Raw genomic sequence first — 17,662 nt, 5'->3', positions numbered from 1 at the left:
GCCGCCGTCCTGGCCCAGATGCAGCAGCACCGGCCCAGTCCTGATGCCACCACCACCGGGAGTCACAGAGGGAGGAGGTGATATCCTGTAATGCAGTTTTTCCTTCTCCAAACATAACTCTTCTTTTATATCATAAGTCTCCATTTTGGTTTTGTCCACAGAACATTGGTCCAGGACCTTCTGTCTTGTCCAGGGATGTTTAGTGACGTGGAAAGTTTTAGGGGAAACTCAAAAGGTTCCACACGTTTGCCAGTTTTGATCAAATCAGAGAGTCGATCGATCGGAGACAAGAGAAACACAACCAGTCCTGTCTGTGTACAAGGCTTGTCTGCTCCCAGATGCCCAGTCACAAGTTTTTATTACAACACAAAGATAAGGAAAGTGGGAATGGCTTAATGCATTACATTACCTAAAAAGGAAGATATCTAAGTTGGGGATAACAAAGTCGTAAATTATGGATTCTGCTGAATTCCTGAGAAACTGACTACATTTACTTTACTATACTTTCAGAAACAAAGGAAAGCTTTAATACAAAGACAGCTCTATATTAGATTCAATGCCCTGTGATATTGCTTTATGAATAACACTTATAAAGCTAATACTAAAATACTAAGTAATCAAAGATATATGAATTCTCTAAGTAATAAAGCAAAGTATAAATATTTACCATAACATTAGTAACCTGCAGACGGGCAGCAATGTTCTCATGGAGAGGAGCGGCTTTCACCTTCCAATCCTGCCATGCACACCATTTTTGTCCTGTGTCCTCCTCTTATTGGATACATGAACATTGATATCAGCCAAAGTCAGAGAGGCCTTTAGTTCCTTAGAAGTGACCTTGGGTTCCTTTATGACCTCGTGGTCTACTATACGCCTTCCTCTTGGAGTGGTGTTGTTTGGTCGACTGCTCCTGGGGAGGGTAATAATGGCCCTGAATTTTCTCCATTTATACACAAACTGTCTGACTGTGGATCGGTGGAGCCCAAACTCTTCACAGATGGTTTTGTAACCTTTGCATCCTGATGAGCGCCAACACCTCCTCTTCAGAAACCTCCTGTGTTCGTGCCATGGGACACTTCCACAAACATAGTTACCTAGTTATAAAAAGACTTGCGTCCATCAAGTCCAACCTTTCTCCAGCAGTTATAAACATCAGGCTGATAGACCCTGAGCTTCATATATAACAGGTCACCCACTCTCGCCTGATTGTCGTCCCATTGATTGAAAACACCAGACTCCAATGTCACCTTCACATGATCTGCTGATTCTGAGGGTTCACATACTTTTGTCACTCATAGACCTGTGATATCGGATCACTTAATGACAAAGTCTGATTTTTGCTCTCCTTTATTTGGTTCTTTATCTACTTTTAGGACTTGAGTGAAAATCTGATGTAGTTTTAGTTCAAACTTAATTAGAAATATGGAAACTTCTGAAGGGTTCACAAACTTCCAAGCACCCCTGTGTGTGGTAAAGGAGAAAAAGATTTCTAGTCATACATTCCTTTATATCACATCATGTAATATTCCTGAGATATGATGGAAGACAGTGATGCCCTTTATATATAGAGATGGGGGCTGATTGCTGAGTAGCAAAGGGTATGATGTGCGGTATGTATGGTCTTGTACAGTGGCTTGCAAAAGTATTCACCCCCTTGGCTTTTTTCATGTTTTTCTTCTACCTCACAACCCGGAATTTCGCTGCTTTTTTAAGGGTTTCCATCAGTTCATGTAAAGAACGTGCCAACAACTGTGATCATTTGGTTTTCTTTTTATTGTGAAGCAAACAACAAATAGAACAAAATAACTGAAAACTTCAGTGTGCATAAGTATTCACCCTCCTAAAGTCAGTACTTTGTAGAGCCTCCTTTTGCAGCAATTACAGCTGCAGGCGCTTTGGAGAAGTCTCTATGAGCTTTCCACATCTTGCAAAACTGCTCCAGCTCCTTCCTGTTCGATGGTTTCCTCTGGTGAACAGCGATCTCCATGTCTGACCACAGATTCTCCTGTGGATTAAGGTCGGGGCTGTGACTCGGCCACTCCAGAACATTTACTCGTTCCCTCTTACACCACTCGAGTGTTGCTTTAGCAGTTTGCTTTGGGTCTTTGTCTTGTGGGTGAACCTCCGTCCCAGTCTCAAATCACTGACCGACTGAAACAGGTTTTGCTCCAGAATATTCCTGTATTTCGCACCATCCATCTTCCCCTCGACTAAGAACATTTTCCCTTTCCCTTCTGCTGAAAAACGTCACCACAGCATGATGCTGCCACCAGCATGTTTCACTTCTGGGATGGTGTTCTTGGGGTGATTAGCTTGTTGCTTTGGTGCCAGACATAACCTTTACCTTGGTAACCAAAAATTTCAATTTTGGTCTAATCTGATCACAGCACCTTCCTCCATACATTTGGGGAGTCTCCTACATGTGTTTTGGCAAACTCAAAATGAGCCTTACAATTTTTGTGTAAGTAAAGGCTTTTTTCTGCCCACTCTTCCATAAAGGCCACCTCTATGGAGTGTACGGCTTATTGTGGTCATATGGAGAGATACTCCAGTTTCTGCTTGGGAACTCTGCAGCTCCTTCAGGGTTACCTTTAGTCTCTGTGCTGCCTCTCTGATTAATGCCCTCCTTGCCCGGGCTGAGAGTTTTGGTTGGCGCCCTCTCTTGGCAGGTTTCTTGTGCTACCATGTGCTTTCCATTTGATGATAATGGATTTGATGGTGCTCCGGGGGATCATCAGAGATTGGGATATTTTTTATAACCCAACCCTGACTTGTACTTCTCAACAACATTGTCCCTGACTTTTTTGGAGATCTCCTTGGTCTTCATGGTGTTTGGAGAACTCTTTGGTCTTCATGGTATTGTGTGGAGATCTCCTTGGTCTTCATAGTGTTGTTTGGAGATCTCCTTGGTCTTCATGGTGTTGTTTGGAGATCTCCTTGGTCTTCATGGTGTTTATTTAGTGGTGCCTCTTGTTAATGGCATTGTAGTGACGCGCCCCCTGGGCCGTGGGGTACTCGGCAGCCGGGCCTCTGGTCGCTGGGGGATATCACGGTGGCTGGCCCGGTCCGTGACCCAGGGCGGTCAGTAAAAGGGGAATAGTTAATAGGGGATTTGGAAAGTGTTTGTGACGCCAACTGTGGGTTGCGGCCAAAGAGCACCGCCGCTGCGGAGCAGGTCCTCTGAAGCTGGTGTTACAGCAGCAGGGATGGTGTGGCTCTCCACAGGTAGAACTAGCTCCAGGGCAGCGTGGGGGTGAATGGTGGTGGTGCAGGGGAGAGACAGCAGGACGGTCCCGGAGGAAAGACGGACACTCACACGGGGGTAAGCTTCAGTATCTTTACTGGTGATGTTGCAGGCACAGTCCAGGGTACTCCAGGCGAAGAGCACACTTTTGGACTCTCCCCAGTGAGCGGGTATAGAGCCTCCTGATCCGTTGCTTTATTCTCTAAGCTTCTGACCTGCCTGGAGCTAGGCATAGCTTGGTTACTGTCTCTCTTTGCACCTGCTGACCTGGTGGTAGGGCCTTCTCTTGGAGATCACTCTCCCTGGACGCTGGGGCCTCCGTGACTCCTAGCCCTGGTACTGTAATCAGTGTTTGGTGAACCTGGGACCTGTAGTCCTCCAGGGGTTCCGGTGGTTCCTACTGGGTATAAAGGGTCCCTGTAGGCGCGGACCCGGTGTCCGGTATATATATCGGGTTAAGCCTGGTATGCTCCTCTGCCCCCTCGCTACTACTTCCTTCTCTCGCCTTCGGCCCACTCAAGGCCCTGACTAGGCCTTCACACGTGCTGTAGGTCTTGGCTCGCCTAAGCACAGCAGCCAGCTTGCTGCCTCTTCACTGCTCTCTGAGCGTCAGCACGATCTCTGCTCAACTCTGAGCTCACTACTCACACTGACTTCTGACTGAACTAACTGAGCTGCCTGGCTCCACCCTCCCTATATATATCCCTAACAGGCTGCCTCTGCTGGTCTGAAGTGGTAGGGTGGAGGGGTGTGAATGTGTGAGGGCCTCTTGTGGAGAAGTCCATCCATGCACCTTTCTGGGTTCTGTGGCACCAATGCGCAGCAGGGCGCCACAGTAGCCTCTGTGGCCTTTCAGGAAACGTGTAAAGATCTGAGGTTGTGGGTTGTAAGTAATCTCCTAGGCAGGTTAACGATGCAACAATATTTTATTGATCACAGCCTTGGTAATAAAGCAATTCCAGGTAAATGGCCAAAATCCAGTTCTCTCAGTCCTCAAGTTCCCAACCTGGGTTCAGTAGTTCCACTGGCTTTGTATAAGGCCATACTTACTGTCTCCCAACTATTGGTTGGTCCACAGATTTCGCATCTCCAGCCTGTATAGTCTGTAGCCACAGTCCATGATCCTCTAGACGGCAGATAACACGATGGAAGCACAGGTATCCAGGAGCAGCCGTCCTTCAGGAAAGTGTAAATCCAAACGCCATAATCCATAATGGTAACATGTTTATCCATCCATCCTTCCAAGTCCATCCTCTTCCTTCAATGTCCTTCCACCCAACCCTCACTAAAGCATGTGTCTGTTTTCCTCCCTGGGGTCAGCCCCCTCCAAAGCTCAGAAGTGCTGACACCCTCCCCCTTAAGCATTTACTTTAACATAAGACTACATGTAAGACCCCCTGTGGTGACAGCTCCATCTACATAAGGGGTCCATTGGCTGAAAGAACAATGGTCCAAGGCCCCTGAGATGAGGTCACTGAATGGAATAGATACCTGAGAACGAACTGATGAGCGAACAAATCCCTAAGATCATGAAAATGGGCGCTCAGAGCTGGAAAAGTATTACGGAAGTGGCCGGGTCCTCACAAAAGGTGAAGAGTATATAGTGACAGACGTGACGTTAGATTGCACCCAGGGGGACGTCCTGTCACTAAGCATGGGGCTTATGATGGGAATATTTAGGGGCTTCATAGAAAAAGGGGTGAATACATATGCACATGCCAATTTATAGTCATTTGATCCCATAATTGTAATTCTCTCACTTCTCCATCTTATACTGTTTAGTGCGGATGGATCACACACAAATCAGATTACAAAACTATTTACACACCGGTTGTAATGTAACAAAATTGATGGTGTGATGTGCGGTATGTACGGTATTATACAAAGGTATGATGTGCTGTAAGTACGGTATTGTACGGTGGTATGATGTGCGATATTTACGGTATTGTATGGTGGTGAGATGTGCTGTATTACGGTATTATACGGTGGTATGATGTGCGATATTTACGGTATTGTACGGTGGTGTGATGTGCTGTATTATGGTATTGTACGGTGGTGTGATGTGCTGTATTACGGTATTGTACGGTGGTATGTTGTGCCATATTTCCGGTATTGTACGGTGGTGTGATGTGCTGTATTATGGTATTGTACGGTGGTGTGATGTGCTGTATTACGGTATTGTACGGTGGTATGATGTGCCATATTTACGGTATTGTACGGTGGTGAGATGTGCTGTATTACGGTATTATACGGTGGTATGATGTGCTGTATTACGGTATTGTACGGTGGTGTGATGTGTGGTATTACAGTATTGTACGGTGGTGTGATGTGCTGTATTACGGTATTGTACGGTGGTATGATGTGCGATATTTATGGTATTGTACGGTGGTATGATGTACGATATTTACGATATTGTACGGTGGTGTGATGTGCTGTATTACGGTATTGTATGGTGGTATGATGTGCGATATTTACGGTATTGTATGGTGGTATGTTGTGCCATATTTACGGTATTATACGGTGGTATGATGTGCTGTATTACAGTATTGTACGGTGGTGTGATGTGCTGTATTACGGTATTGTACGGTGGTGTGATGTGCTGTATTACGGTATTGTACGGTGGTATGATGTGCCATATTTACGGTATTGTACGGTGGTGAGATGTGCTGTATTACGGTATTGTACGGTGGTGTGATGTGTGGTATTACAGTATTGTACGGTGGTGTGATGTGCTGTATTACGGTATTGTACGGTGGTGTGATGTGTGGTATTACAGTATTGTACGGTGGTGTGATGTGCGATATTTATGGTATTGTACGGTGGTATGATGTGCGATATTTACGGTATTGTACGGTGGTGAGATGTGCTGTATTACAGTATTATACGGTGGTATGATGTGCGATATTTACGGTATTGTACGGTGGTATGTTGTGCCATATTTACGGTATTGTACGGTGGTGTGATGTGCTGTATTACGGTATTGTACGGTGGTGTGATGTGCCATATTTACGGTATTGTACGGTGGTGTGATGTGCTGTATTACAGTATTGTACGGTGGTGTGATGTGCAGTAGGTACGGTATTGTACGGTGGTGAGATGTGCTGTATTACGGTATTATACGGTATGATGTGCGATATTTACGGTATTGTACGGTGGTGAGATGTGCGGTATTACGGTATTGTACGGTGGTATGATGTGCGATATTTACGGTATTGTACGGTGGTGTGATATGCTGTATTACGGTATTGTACGGTGGTATGATGTGCTGTATTACGGTATTGTACGGTGGTGAGATGTGCGGTATTACGGTATTGTACTGTGGTATGATGTGCGATATTTACGGTATTGTACGGTGGTGTGATGTGCTGTATTACGGTATTGTACGGTGGTATGATGTGCTGTATTACGGTATTGTACGGTGGTGAGATGTGCGGTATTACGGTATTGTACGGTGGTATGATGTGCTGTATTACGGTATTGTACGGTGGTGTGATGTGCTGTATTACGGTATTGTACGGTGGTATGATGTGCCATATTTACGGTATTGTACGGTGGTGAGATGTGCTGTATTACGGTATTGTACGGTGGTATGATGTGCCATATTTACGGTATTGTACGGTGGTGAGATGTGCTGTATTACGGTATTGTACGGTGGTATGATGTGCCATATTTACGGTATTGTACGGTGGTATGATATGCTGTATTACGGTATTGTACGGTGGTGAGATGTGCGGTATTACGGTATTGTACGGTGGTATGATGTGCGATATTTACGGTATTGTACGGTGGTGTGATGTGCTGTATTACGGTATTGTACGGTGGTGTGATGTGCTGTATTACGGTATTGTACGGTGGTATGATGTGCCATATTTACGGTATTGTACGGTGGTGAGATGTGCTGTATTACGGTATTATACGGTGGTATGATGTGCGGTATTACGGTATTGTACGGTGGTGTGATGTGCTGTATTACGGTATTGTACGGTGGTATGATGTGCTGTATTACGGTATTGTACGGTGGTGAGATGTGCTGTATTACGGTATTATACGGTGGTATGATGTGCGGTATTACGGTATTGTACGGTGGTGAGATGTGCTGTATTACGGTATTGTACGGTGGTATGATGTGCCATATTTACGGTATTGTACGGTGGTGAGATGTGCTGTATTACGGTATTGTACGGTGGTATGATGTGCGGTATTACGGTATTGTACGGTGGTGAGATGTGCTGTATTACGGTATTGTACAGTGGTGTGATGTGCGATATTTACGGTATTGTACGGTGATATGATGATGAATGAGCTGTGTGCAAACTGGTGACTTCAATAAGAAAGTGTAACTGGAGTTTATTATGTGAAAGAGACGGTTCAAATGTTTTAATCTCTGGGGGTCCTGCCACAGGGCCCCCCAGATGATTGCTAAATAAAAGAAAAAGACACGCTCGGTGGATCACTGCTCCCTTCCGACACTGTGGACGGGATTAATAGAGTCCTTAGAGTCCTTCTTCAGTCCTGGAGAGAGTGCTGCTCGGGTTGGGGCTTCTCCTCCTTGGTTTTAGAGATGGTGGACGTTTTAGCGGCTGGATCCTTCTTCTGAATTATCTGACAATCTTACTATTCCTGTACATATCAACAATCCATGCCGATCCCCAGGATGGAGGAAGAGGAGGACGCGCAGCCTGGAGCTTTCTGACCCTGGGAGTATAAACTGCTGCTCATTTCATCCACGTGGTTCCTGACGGCGCTGATCTCTCTGCTTATTTTGGACGGTTCTTGCCTTCTAATTGCTTCACCAGGATTTGTATATTTGCACAATTGTATCTTCAGAATGTGCAAATATTAATACTGGAAGAAAAGTCACTGAATGGAAATCATTATCCCATACAAACAAGCAGTTCCCAGCTTCCCGTCTCGCTACTGGACTCTCACCAGCGATAAACCATCTGCAACCAGTCACCAACCACAGGTGTCTTACCATCCTATTATAAACATGCACAAGCACACCCATGATCCAAAATTCACCCTTCGACCTGTCCTTTTTGTCCAGTTGTCCCCCATATCATTACTCTCACCTAACACTCTCATCAAACTGTACAACCATCTATAATCCTTAGGTTGAGACTGCCCTAACCTAAGTCACAATCAAACTGTTATCTGCCAAAGACAAATGACAATGGTCTATGCTCTTTCTCCTAGAACTGTCCTCCAGCGACGACACCGGGGAGACCACGCAATATCTCACCGTGCCGTCACTGTGTCACGGATTTCGTCTGGAATCGCGAGCATATGATCCAGACTACTCACTCCTTAGATATCGGCAAGTGACCAGTGAGCGTATGGCGTCACACCTCTGGATTCCAACACATGGAATACATGTTTACGCCCCCGTACTGGCTGGAACACTGGGGGTGGTTTTAGGCTTACCCTCTTTCGAGCTCTGGTGTGCGGTGAGCCTCATAGGCATCTGCGATCTGTGCTGCTTTGGCGGCTTTCTTCGGCTCCCGGTCCAGCACAAACTGTCTCACCTCCACAGGACAAAGATGAAGAAACTGGTCCTTCACCATCAGATCCTTCAGGTCCATGAAGGTGGTGACTGACAGTCCTTGGATCCACTGCTCAAAGTTGGTTCTGAGCCCATCTACTTCATTACTATAGCTATCATGTGGTCCACGTTGGAGGGCTCTGAACTTCTTCCGGTAAACCTCCGGAGTAAGCTGGTACTTTTTGATCAGGGCCTGCTTGACAGCCTCGTAGTCTCCATCTTGCTCTCAAGGGAGGGAAGCAAACACCTCCAGAGCTTTTCCTTGGAGCCCTGGAGTTAAGTACCTTGCCCACTGGTCCGTGGGCAGCTGATACTGCCTGCAGGCCTTTTCAAAGCTGCGCTGAAATATGTCCAAGTCCCCATCTTTTTCCATCACAGGGAAATGCTCCACACGGGGTTTAAAGCTGTTGGTGCTGTTGGACTCACGGATCTGCAGGGTGGATGGCTCCTTCTGAATCCGGGCTAGCTCCAGCTGGTACTCTCGGACAGCTTGGGCCTGGCACTCAGCAGCCTCTTGGTCAGCTTTGACCTGTTGCTCTGCTCGCTTCTGGAACTTCAGGATCAGCTGCAGTCGTCCTTCACGATCGTCTGCGTCGAGCTGCTCCAAGACCATCTGCATGTGGGGGTCCACACTACCCTGACTGCGGGTATAGCTGGCAATCACAGGTGGGACCGCTGCAGCAACGCCATTCTGACACCCAGGGGGAATATGGAGGACTCGGTACCCGGGCCTTTTACCTTGTTTAGGAGGTCACGGCAGTCGGCTCTCGGGCCCGTACTCTGGGTCTCTCTTTTAAAAGGGGGTTTAGTGTACAGTTTGTCTCGTGACTCCACCTGTGGTTTCCGGTAATGGTTACCGGCGCTGCTGCAGACCTCCGGGGGTGATGGGATGGCAGCTGGGATGTTTCTGCTCCACACAGGCGGAGTGGGCCCCCGGGGCAGTGTAGGTGCAAATGGTGGTGATGCTGGGGCTTGCAGTGCAGGAGAGATGGCGCAGCAGGAGTAATTGACAGAGACAGGGGATTCACTTCAGTACCTTTACTGGTGCGGATGTCAGGTAGGGTCCAGGGTACTCGGTAGGAAGGGTGCACTTCAGGACTTCTCCCCAGTGAGCGGGTATAAGGCCTCCTGGTCCGTGTCTCCCTCTCTCTAAGCTCCTGGCCAGCCTGCAACTGGGCCTAGCTTCTGTGTCGTGCTGTTCCTTCACCTGTCGCTGGGTAGTAGGACCTTTTTCTGGCAACTAATATCCCTGGACGCCGGGGCCTTCGTGGTTCCTAGTCCTGTCAAGGGTTTAGCTTCAGGTCGACCATGGACTTGTAGTCCTCCTGGTATGCCGGTGATCCCTACTGGGTATAAAGTACCCTGTGGGCGTGGACCCGGTGTCCGGTTTGTGTCTATGATGCTCCTCTGCCCCCTCAACCCCTCTCTCCTCTCCTCTTTGCCTCCGGCCACACTCGGGGCCCTCAATTCAGCAGCAGACGTGCTGCGTCTTCACTGCTCTCAGTGGCAGCACACTCTCTGACTGAACTCAACTGCCTGACTCCGCCCTCCATATATCTATATCCCTATCGGGCTCCCTCTGGTGGTATGAGTTGGAAGGGTGGAGGTGTTTGTTTGTTACGAGGACCTCTTGTGGAGAAGTCCATCCATGCACCCTTTTGAACAACACACCATCCGGGCTTGGCTGGCCGCCGCATCATCAGGGCTCTGCTGTCGGACGGGCTCTGCAGCACCTTGTAACAGTTCAGTAATCATTGGGGCCTTGGTTTTGTCCATGGGGTCAATCTGCCTCAGCTCACAGAGGGCAGTGATAGTGGTCTTCGCCTGCTGGTGATACCAGGGCTCTTCACGTGTAGCCATTATTGCCAAATAAAAGATAGGATAGAATAACCAGAGAAGGGAGGGGATGCAACTGCTACACGTATAGTAATGTCCCAGATAAAAAATATTAAAAGACTGAGTCTGATTTCTTAAAACTCTCGCAAGAACCGCACAAGTTTTCAGTGACAGGAATAATTGCTTGTTTACGCCCCCGTACTGTCACTGTCAGCTTCACCGTAGCCCGATTATTAATATTATTTTCTGCCACCACCATCCAGATTTGAAATATAATACAGGTCTGGCCGGACGCCTGCGTTCTGGTAGCGTATATGGCTTCAGGGAAGGGAACGATTACAGAGCAAAAGAAACAGGACTATTAAATTTTATATTTTATCCAAAAGGGAGGCAGTGTTTAGAAAAAATTTCTTTTTTTTTTTAAAGAAAAGCACCTTTTTTTTCAATGAAGCTAATATTAAATGAATCAGAAACCCACTCTATACATTGTTAATGTGGTAAATGACTATTCTAGCTGCAAACGTCTTGTTTTTATTGCAGTATCTACATAGGTGTATAGAGGCCCATTTCCAACAACCACCACCCCAGTGTTTTAATGGTACATTGTGTTTGTTAACTGTGTAAGAAGGATAATGGATGTTTAGAAAACCCTAGAAAACCCTTGCACAAGTATGTTAGCCCAGCTGAAAACGGTTTGGCTGATTTGAGAAGCTATAACATTGACCTTCCTTTGAGCTAGTTGAGAATCTGGAGCATTACATTTGTTTGTTCTATGAAACTCTCAAAATGGCCAGAAAAGGAGAACTTTCATGTGAAACTCGACAGTCTATTCTTGTTCTTAGAAATGAAGGCTATTCCATGTGAGAAATTGCCAAGAAACTGAAGATTTCCTACAATGGTGTGTACTACTCCCTTCAGAGGAGAGCACAAACAGGCTCTAACCAGAGAGGAAAGAGAAGTGGGAGCCCCGCTGCACAACTGAGCAACAAGACAAGGACATTATAGGAGAGCACAAACAGGCTCTAACCAGAGTAGAAAGAGAAGTGGGAGCCCCGCTGCACAACTGAGCAACAAGACAAGGACATTAGAGTCTCTAGTCTGAGAAATCGACGCCTCACAGCTCCTCAACTGGCAGCTTCATTAAATAGTACACGCAAAACGCCAGTGTCAACGTCTACAGTGAAGAGGCGACTCCGGGATGCTGGCCTTCAGGGCAAAGTGACAAAGAAAAAGCCATATCTGAGACTGGCTAATAAAAGGAAAAGATTAATATGGGCGAAAGAACACAGACATTGGACAGAGGACGATTGAAAAAAAGTTTTATGGACAGACGAATCAAAGTTTGAGGTGTTTGGATCACACAGAAGAACATTTATGAGACACAGCACAACTGAAAAGATGCTGGAAGAGTGCCTGACGCCATCTGTCAAGCATGGTGGAGGTAATGTGATGGTCTGGGGTTGCTTTGGTGCTGGTCAAGTGGGAGATTTGTACAAGGTAAATGGGATTTTGAATAAGGAGGGCTATCACTCCATTTTGCAACGCCATGCCATACCCTGTGGACAGCGCTTGATTAGAGCCAATTTCATCCTACAACAGGACAATGACCCAAAGCACACCTCCAAATTATGCATGAACTATTTAGGGAAGAAGCAGGCAGCTGGTATTCTATCTGTAATGGAGCGGCCAGCGCAGTCACCAGATCTCAACCCCATTGAGCTGTTGTGGGAGCAGCTTGACCGTATGGTACGTAAAAAATGCCCATCAAGCCAATCCAACTTGTGGAGGGGCTTCAGGAAGCGTGGGGGGGAATGTCTCAAGATGACCTCAGCAAATTAACAGCTAGAAAGGTCTGCAATGCTCGAATTGCTGCAAAGGAGCATTCTGTGACTAAAGCAAAGTGTGAAGGAGAAAATTATTCTCTAATAAAAATCATTATTTCTAACCTTGTCAATGTCTGGACGATATTTTCTAATCATTTTGCAACTCATTTGATAAATAAAAGTATCATGGAAATCACAAAATTGTCTGGATGACCCCAAACTTTTGAACGGTAGTGTATATACAAGGATGTTACAAAGGAGACATTAAAATACATAAGCAGTTACACAAAATAATAAAGATTAAGGGAGAAACTTACACTGTAAAGATTAAGGAAGAAACTTACACTATAAATATCTCTGCAACGATTCAATATAGGTGGATGGGAGACGCTCCGCTTAAACTGTTATCGAACAGGGTCCTCCGCTATGATAGATATATACTCCCGGACAAAGAACCCGGCTGCAGCCTCAGCAAACTATCTTATGCTGAAACGAGAGACCCCCCTGTGATGACATCATGTGGGCTCGGCTCCACCCTTCACGTTTGTATTAAAAATCTGGTTTTTGGGATAACTAATCGCTGGTTGATCCTAGAAGCCCAAAGGTGGTACCATATGTTCTATTACGATTTTACCTTCGTTTAGAGACCACACATTGCACAATTGCAATTTGCTGTTTTGCTACTTTTGCGCCACAGCCCCCCAGAGGGGTCTACGGCTATGAAAAACTGAGCATTTTGTCTCTTGGCTGTCCCTGTCACTAAAAATATGGGTCCCGTTATCATCAGACTTATGGAACTTCAGTTATTCCATATTTCATATCGGCTCCAATCGGACTGTGGCTGGTGGCTGGGAATTGTTTGTGAGCGCTTTTGAACTTAACGAGCTTCGTCCACCTCTCTGTGTCTAATCACCCCCTGCATCTGCCATGGAGAAGGGTCCTCTCATTTTAAGTAGTTTGGTGGCACCTCTTGGCTGCCAGCGTTAGTTTAAGGCCTTACTCATGGCTGTGTTAATTGGGGCTTTGTGCTCAGATTTTTATGGAGACAGTTCTTGTACTGACAAGTGGTGAGGGGGGACTTCAGGGGGGAGAAATGGTTAACATCTCCCTGACATTAATATCTCCCTGAAACTCTGTGCTTCTCTTCCTAGACCTTTTCTCCATCTTCTACATTAATCTGTGCTCCTCCTCCTAGTCCTGTCCTCCATCTTCTACATTACTCTGTGCTCCTCCTCCTAGTCCTGTCCTCCATCTTCTACATTACTCTGTGCTCCTCCTCCTAGCCTGTCCTCCATCTTCTACATTACTCTGTGCTCCTCCTCCTGGACCTGTCATCCATCTTCTACATTACTCTGTGCTCCTCCTCCTAGCCTGTCCTCTGTCTTCAACATCTCTGTGTGCTCCTCCTCCTGGACCTGTCATCCATCTTCTACATTACTCTGTGCTCCTCCTCCTAGTCCTGTCCTCCATCTTCTACATTACTCTGTGCTCCTCCTCCTAGCCTGTCCTCCATCTTCTACATTACTCTGTGCTCCTCCTCCTGGACCTGTCATCCATCTTCTACATTACTCTGTGCTCCTCCTCCTAGCCTGTCCTCTGTCTTCAACATCACTGTGTGCTCCTCCTCCTGGACCTGTCATCCATCTTCTACATTACTCTGTGCTCTTCCTCTTAGACCTGTCATCCATGTTCTACATTACTCTCTGCTCCTCCTCCTAGACCTGTCATCCATCTTCTACATTACTCTGTGCTCCTCCTCTTAGACCTGTCATCCATCTTCTACATTACTCTCTGCTCCTCCTCCTAGACCTGTCATCCATCTTCTACATTACTCTGTGCTCCTCCTCTTAGACCTGTCATCCATCTTCTACATTACTCTCTGCTCCTCCTCCTAGACCTGTCATCCATCTTCTACATTACTCACTGCTACTCCTCCTAGACCTGTCATCCATCTTCTACATTACTCTGTGCTCCTCCTCCTAGACCTGTCATCCATCTTCTACATTACTTTCTGCTCCTCCTCCTAGACCTGTCATCCATCTTCTACATTACTCTCTGCTCCTCCTCCTGGACCTGTCATCCATCTTCTACATTACTCTGTGCTCCTCCTCCTAGCCTGTCCTCCATCTTCAACATCTCTGTGTGCTCCTCCTGGACCTGTCATCCATCTTCTACATTACTCTGTGCTCCTCCTCTTAGACCTGTCATCCATCTTCTACATTACTTTCTGCTCCTCCTCCTAGACCTGTCATCCATCTTCTACATTACTCTCTGCTCCTCCTCCTGGACCTGTCATCCATCTTCTACATTACTCTGTGCTCCTCCTCCTGGACCTGTCATCCATCTTCTACATTACTCCGTGCTCCTCCTCCTGGACCTGTCATCCATCTTCTACATTACTCTGAGCTCCTCCTCCTGGACCTGTCATCCATCTTCTACATTACTCTGTGCTCCTCCTCCTAGACCTGTCATCCATCTTCTACATTACTTTCTGCTCCTCCTCCTAGACCTGTCATCCATCTTCTACATTACTCTCTGCTCCTCCTCCTGGACCTGTCATCCATCTTCTACATTACTCTGTGCTCCTCCTCCTAGCCTGTCCTCCATCTTCAACATCTCTGTGTGCTCCTCCTGGACCTGTCATCCATCTTCTACATTACTCTGTGCTCCTCCTCCTAGTCCTGTCCTCCATCTTCTACATTACTCTGTGCTCCTCCTCCTGGACCTGTCATCCATCTTCTACATTACTCTGTGCTCCTCCTCCTAGCCTGTCCTCTGTCTTCAACATCACTGTGTGCTCCTCCTCCTGGACCTGTCATCCATCTTCTACATTACTCTGTGCTCTTCCTCTTAGACCTGTCATCCATGTTCTACATTACTCTCTGCTCCTCCTCCTAGACCTGTCATCCATCTTCTACATTACTCTGTGCTCCTCCTCTTAGACCTGTCATCCATCTTCTACATTACTCTCTGCTCCTCCTCCTAGACCTGTCATCCATCTTCTACATTACTCACTGCTACTCCTCCTAGACCTGTCATCCATCTTCTACATTACTCTGTGCGCCTCCTCCTGGACCTGTCATCCATCTTCTACATTACTCTGTGCTTCTCCTCCTAGACCTGTCTTCCATCTTCTACATTACTCTGTGCTCCTTCTCCTAGACCTGTCATCCATCTTCTACATTACTCTATGCTCCTCCTCCTAGCCTGTCCTCTGTCTTCAACATCACTGTGTGCTCCTCCTCCTGGACCTGTCATCCATCTTCTACATTACTCTGTGCTCCTCCTCTTAGACCTGTCATCCATCTTCTACATTACTTTCTGCTCCTCCTCCTAGACCTGTCATCCATCTTCTACATTACTCTCTGCTCCTCCTCCTGGACCTGTCATCCATCTTCTACATTACTCTGTGCTCCTCCTCCTGGACCTGTCATCCATCTTCTACATTACTCCGTGCTCCTCCTCCTGGACCTGTCATCCATCTTCTACATTACTCTGAGCTCCTCCTCCTGGACCTGTCATCCATCTTCTACATTACTCTGTGCTCCTCCTCCTAGACCTGTCTTCCATCTTCTACATTACTCTGTGCTCCTTCTCCTAGACCTGTCATCTATCGTCTACATCAGGGTTCCCCAACTCCAGTCCTCAAGGCCCACCAACAGGTCATGTTTTCAGGATTTCCTTAGTATTGCACAGGTGATGTAATAATTGCCTGTGCAGGTGATGTAATTATCACCTGTGCAATACTAAGGAAATCCTGAAAACATGACCTGTTGGTGGGCCTTGAGGACTGGAGTTGGGGAACCCTGGTCTACATTACTCTGTGCTCCTCCTCCTGGACCTGTCATCCATCTTCTACATTACTCTGTGCTCCTCCTTCTAACCCTGTCCTCTGCCTATTATGTTACTGTTACAACTATGTTGATGGATTCCCCGGGGCCAAGGGTTCCTTCCCTGTCCCTAATGCTAGGTGCTATCCCTTCTCCCCAGATTACTTTTCATGGTGAAGATGACAGAACCATGTACCTTGCTGAGCTCCTGAATCAGTCATATATCTGTCCCCCTTACCCACACCCAGTGAAGTGGGGAGTAATAGTGTATGAGTATACACAAACCATACTAACAAAGGAGGACGTACAGGGATTACTGAAAATACCAATCATACAAATATGCACTCACAGACAACAGAGAGGAACACCAGGGAGAAAAGGAAGGAAAACCAAATAGGAGAGGATGAGGATTTGCACACAGCCAAAACACCAAGCAACAACCACAGATCAACACTCCAAATGTCTCTACCAACAACTGACACTTCCTCTTCACACCAGGCAGTATGAACACTGGCAATTTAGATTGCCAGAGGCGAGTATTTATAGGAAAGGGGAGTGGCCAATACTGAACAGCTGAGATCGTCCAAGTAAGGAAGCTTCAGAAACTCTAAGCTGAACAGTTTAACCCCTGCACTGCTAGCAGAAACCTGCGCCATTTAATATGAAAGAGAAGTGCTTCTAATCAGTGCAGGAGTATGGTCCTCTGGCCCCTCTATGTTGCGGTAAACCTGTGACAATTACTCTGTGTTCCTCTTCCTAGACCTGTCCTCTGTCTTCTACATTACTAGGTGCTCCTCCTCCTAAACCTGTCCTTCTCATATATGAAGTATGGGGGTTATAGGACGATGGTCAGTAGGAGTCATATGTGAGTATGGAGGTTATAGGACAATGGTTAGTAGGAGTCATGTATGAGTATGGGGGTTATAGGACGATGGTAAGTAGTTGTCATGTATGAGTATGGGGGTTATAGGACGATGGTGAGTAGGAGTCATGTGTGAGTATGGTTCTTGAAGGACTATAGTCATCAGGGGTCGTGTGAGTATGGGGGTTATAGGATGATGGTCAGTAGGAGTCATGTGTGAGTATGGTTCTTGAAGGACTATAGTCATCAGGAGTCATGTGTGAGTATGGGGGTTGTAGGATGACGGTCATCAGTAGTCATGTACGAGTATGGGGGTTATAGGACGATGGTCAGTAGGAGTCATGTGTGAGTATGGGGGTTATAGGAGGATGGTCAGTAGGAGTCATGTGTGAGTATGGGGGTTATAGGAGGATGGTCAGTAGGAGTCATGTGTGAGTATGGGGGTTATAGGACGATGGTCAGTAGGAGTCATGTGTGAGTATGGGGGTTATAGGACGATGGTCAGTAGGAGTCATGTGTGAGTAT

At 46.6% G+C, this 17,662-nt stretch overlaps 1 protein-coding gene across 3 annotated transcripts in view; it reads left to right on the top strand.

The window, feature by feature from the left end:
- The window catches only part of LOC141167170 (N-acetyllactosaminide beta-1,3-N-acetylglucosaminyltransferase 3-like), a 130,977-nt gene that overhangs the window by 90,572 nt on the left and 22,743 nt on the right, over window positions 1–17,662 (top strand). The window contains exon 1 of one of the 3 annotated variants that reach the window (XM_073654574.1): window positions 17,038–17,140. The exons of the other annotated variants lie outside the window; for them this stretch is intronic. Within the exon in view, the coding sequence (XP_073510675.1) occupies window positions 17,104–17,140 (37 nt within the window). The 5' untranslated portion in view covers window positions 17,038–17,103. Of the gene's footprint in view, window positions 1–17,037; window positions 17,141–17,662 lie in introns of those variants that run through there. 3 annotated transcript variants of the gene reach the window in all.

This window comes from Phyllobates terribilis, unplaced genomic scaffold (assembly GCF_046119375.1).
Source record: "Phyllobates terribilis strain yellow unplaced genomic scaffold, ASM4611937v1 Scaffold_11__3_contigs__length_659146591, whole genome shotgun sequence".
Lineage (NCBI taxonomy): Eukaryota > Metazoa > Chordata > Amphibia > Anura > Dendrobatidae > Phyllobates > Phyllobates terribilis.
This window is presented reverse-complemented; position numbering and strand designations above follow the sequence as displayed.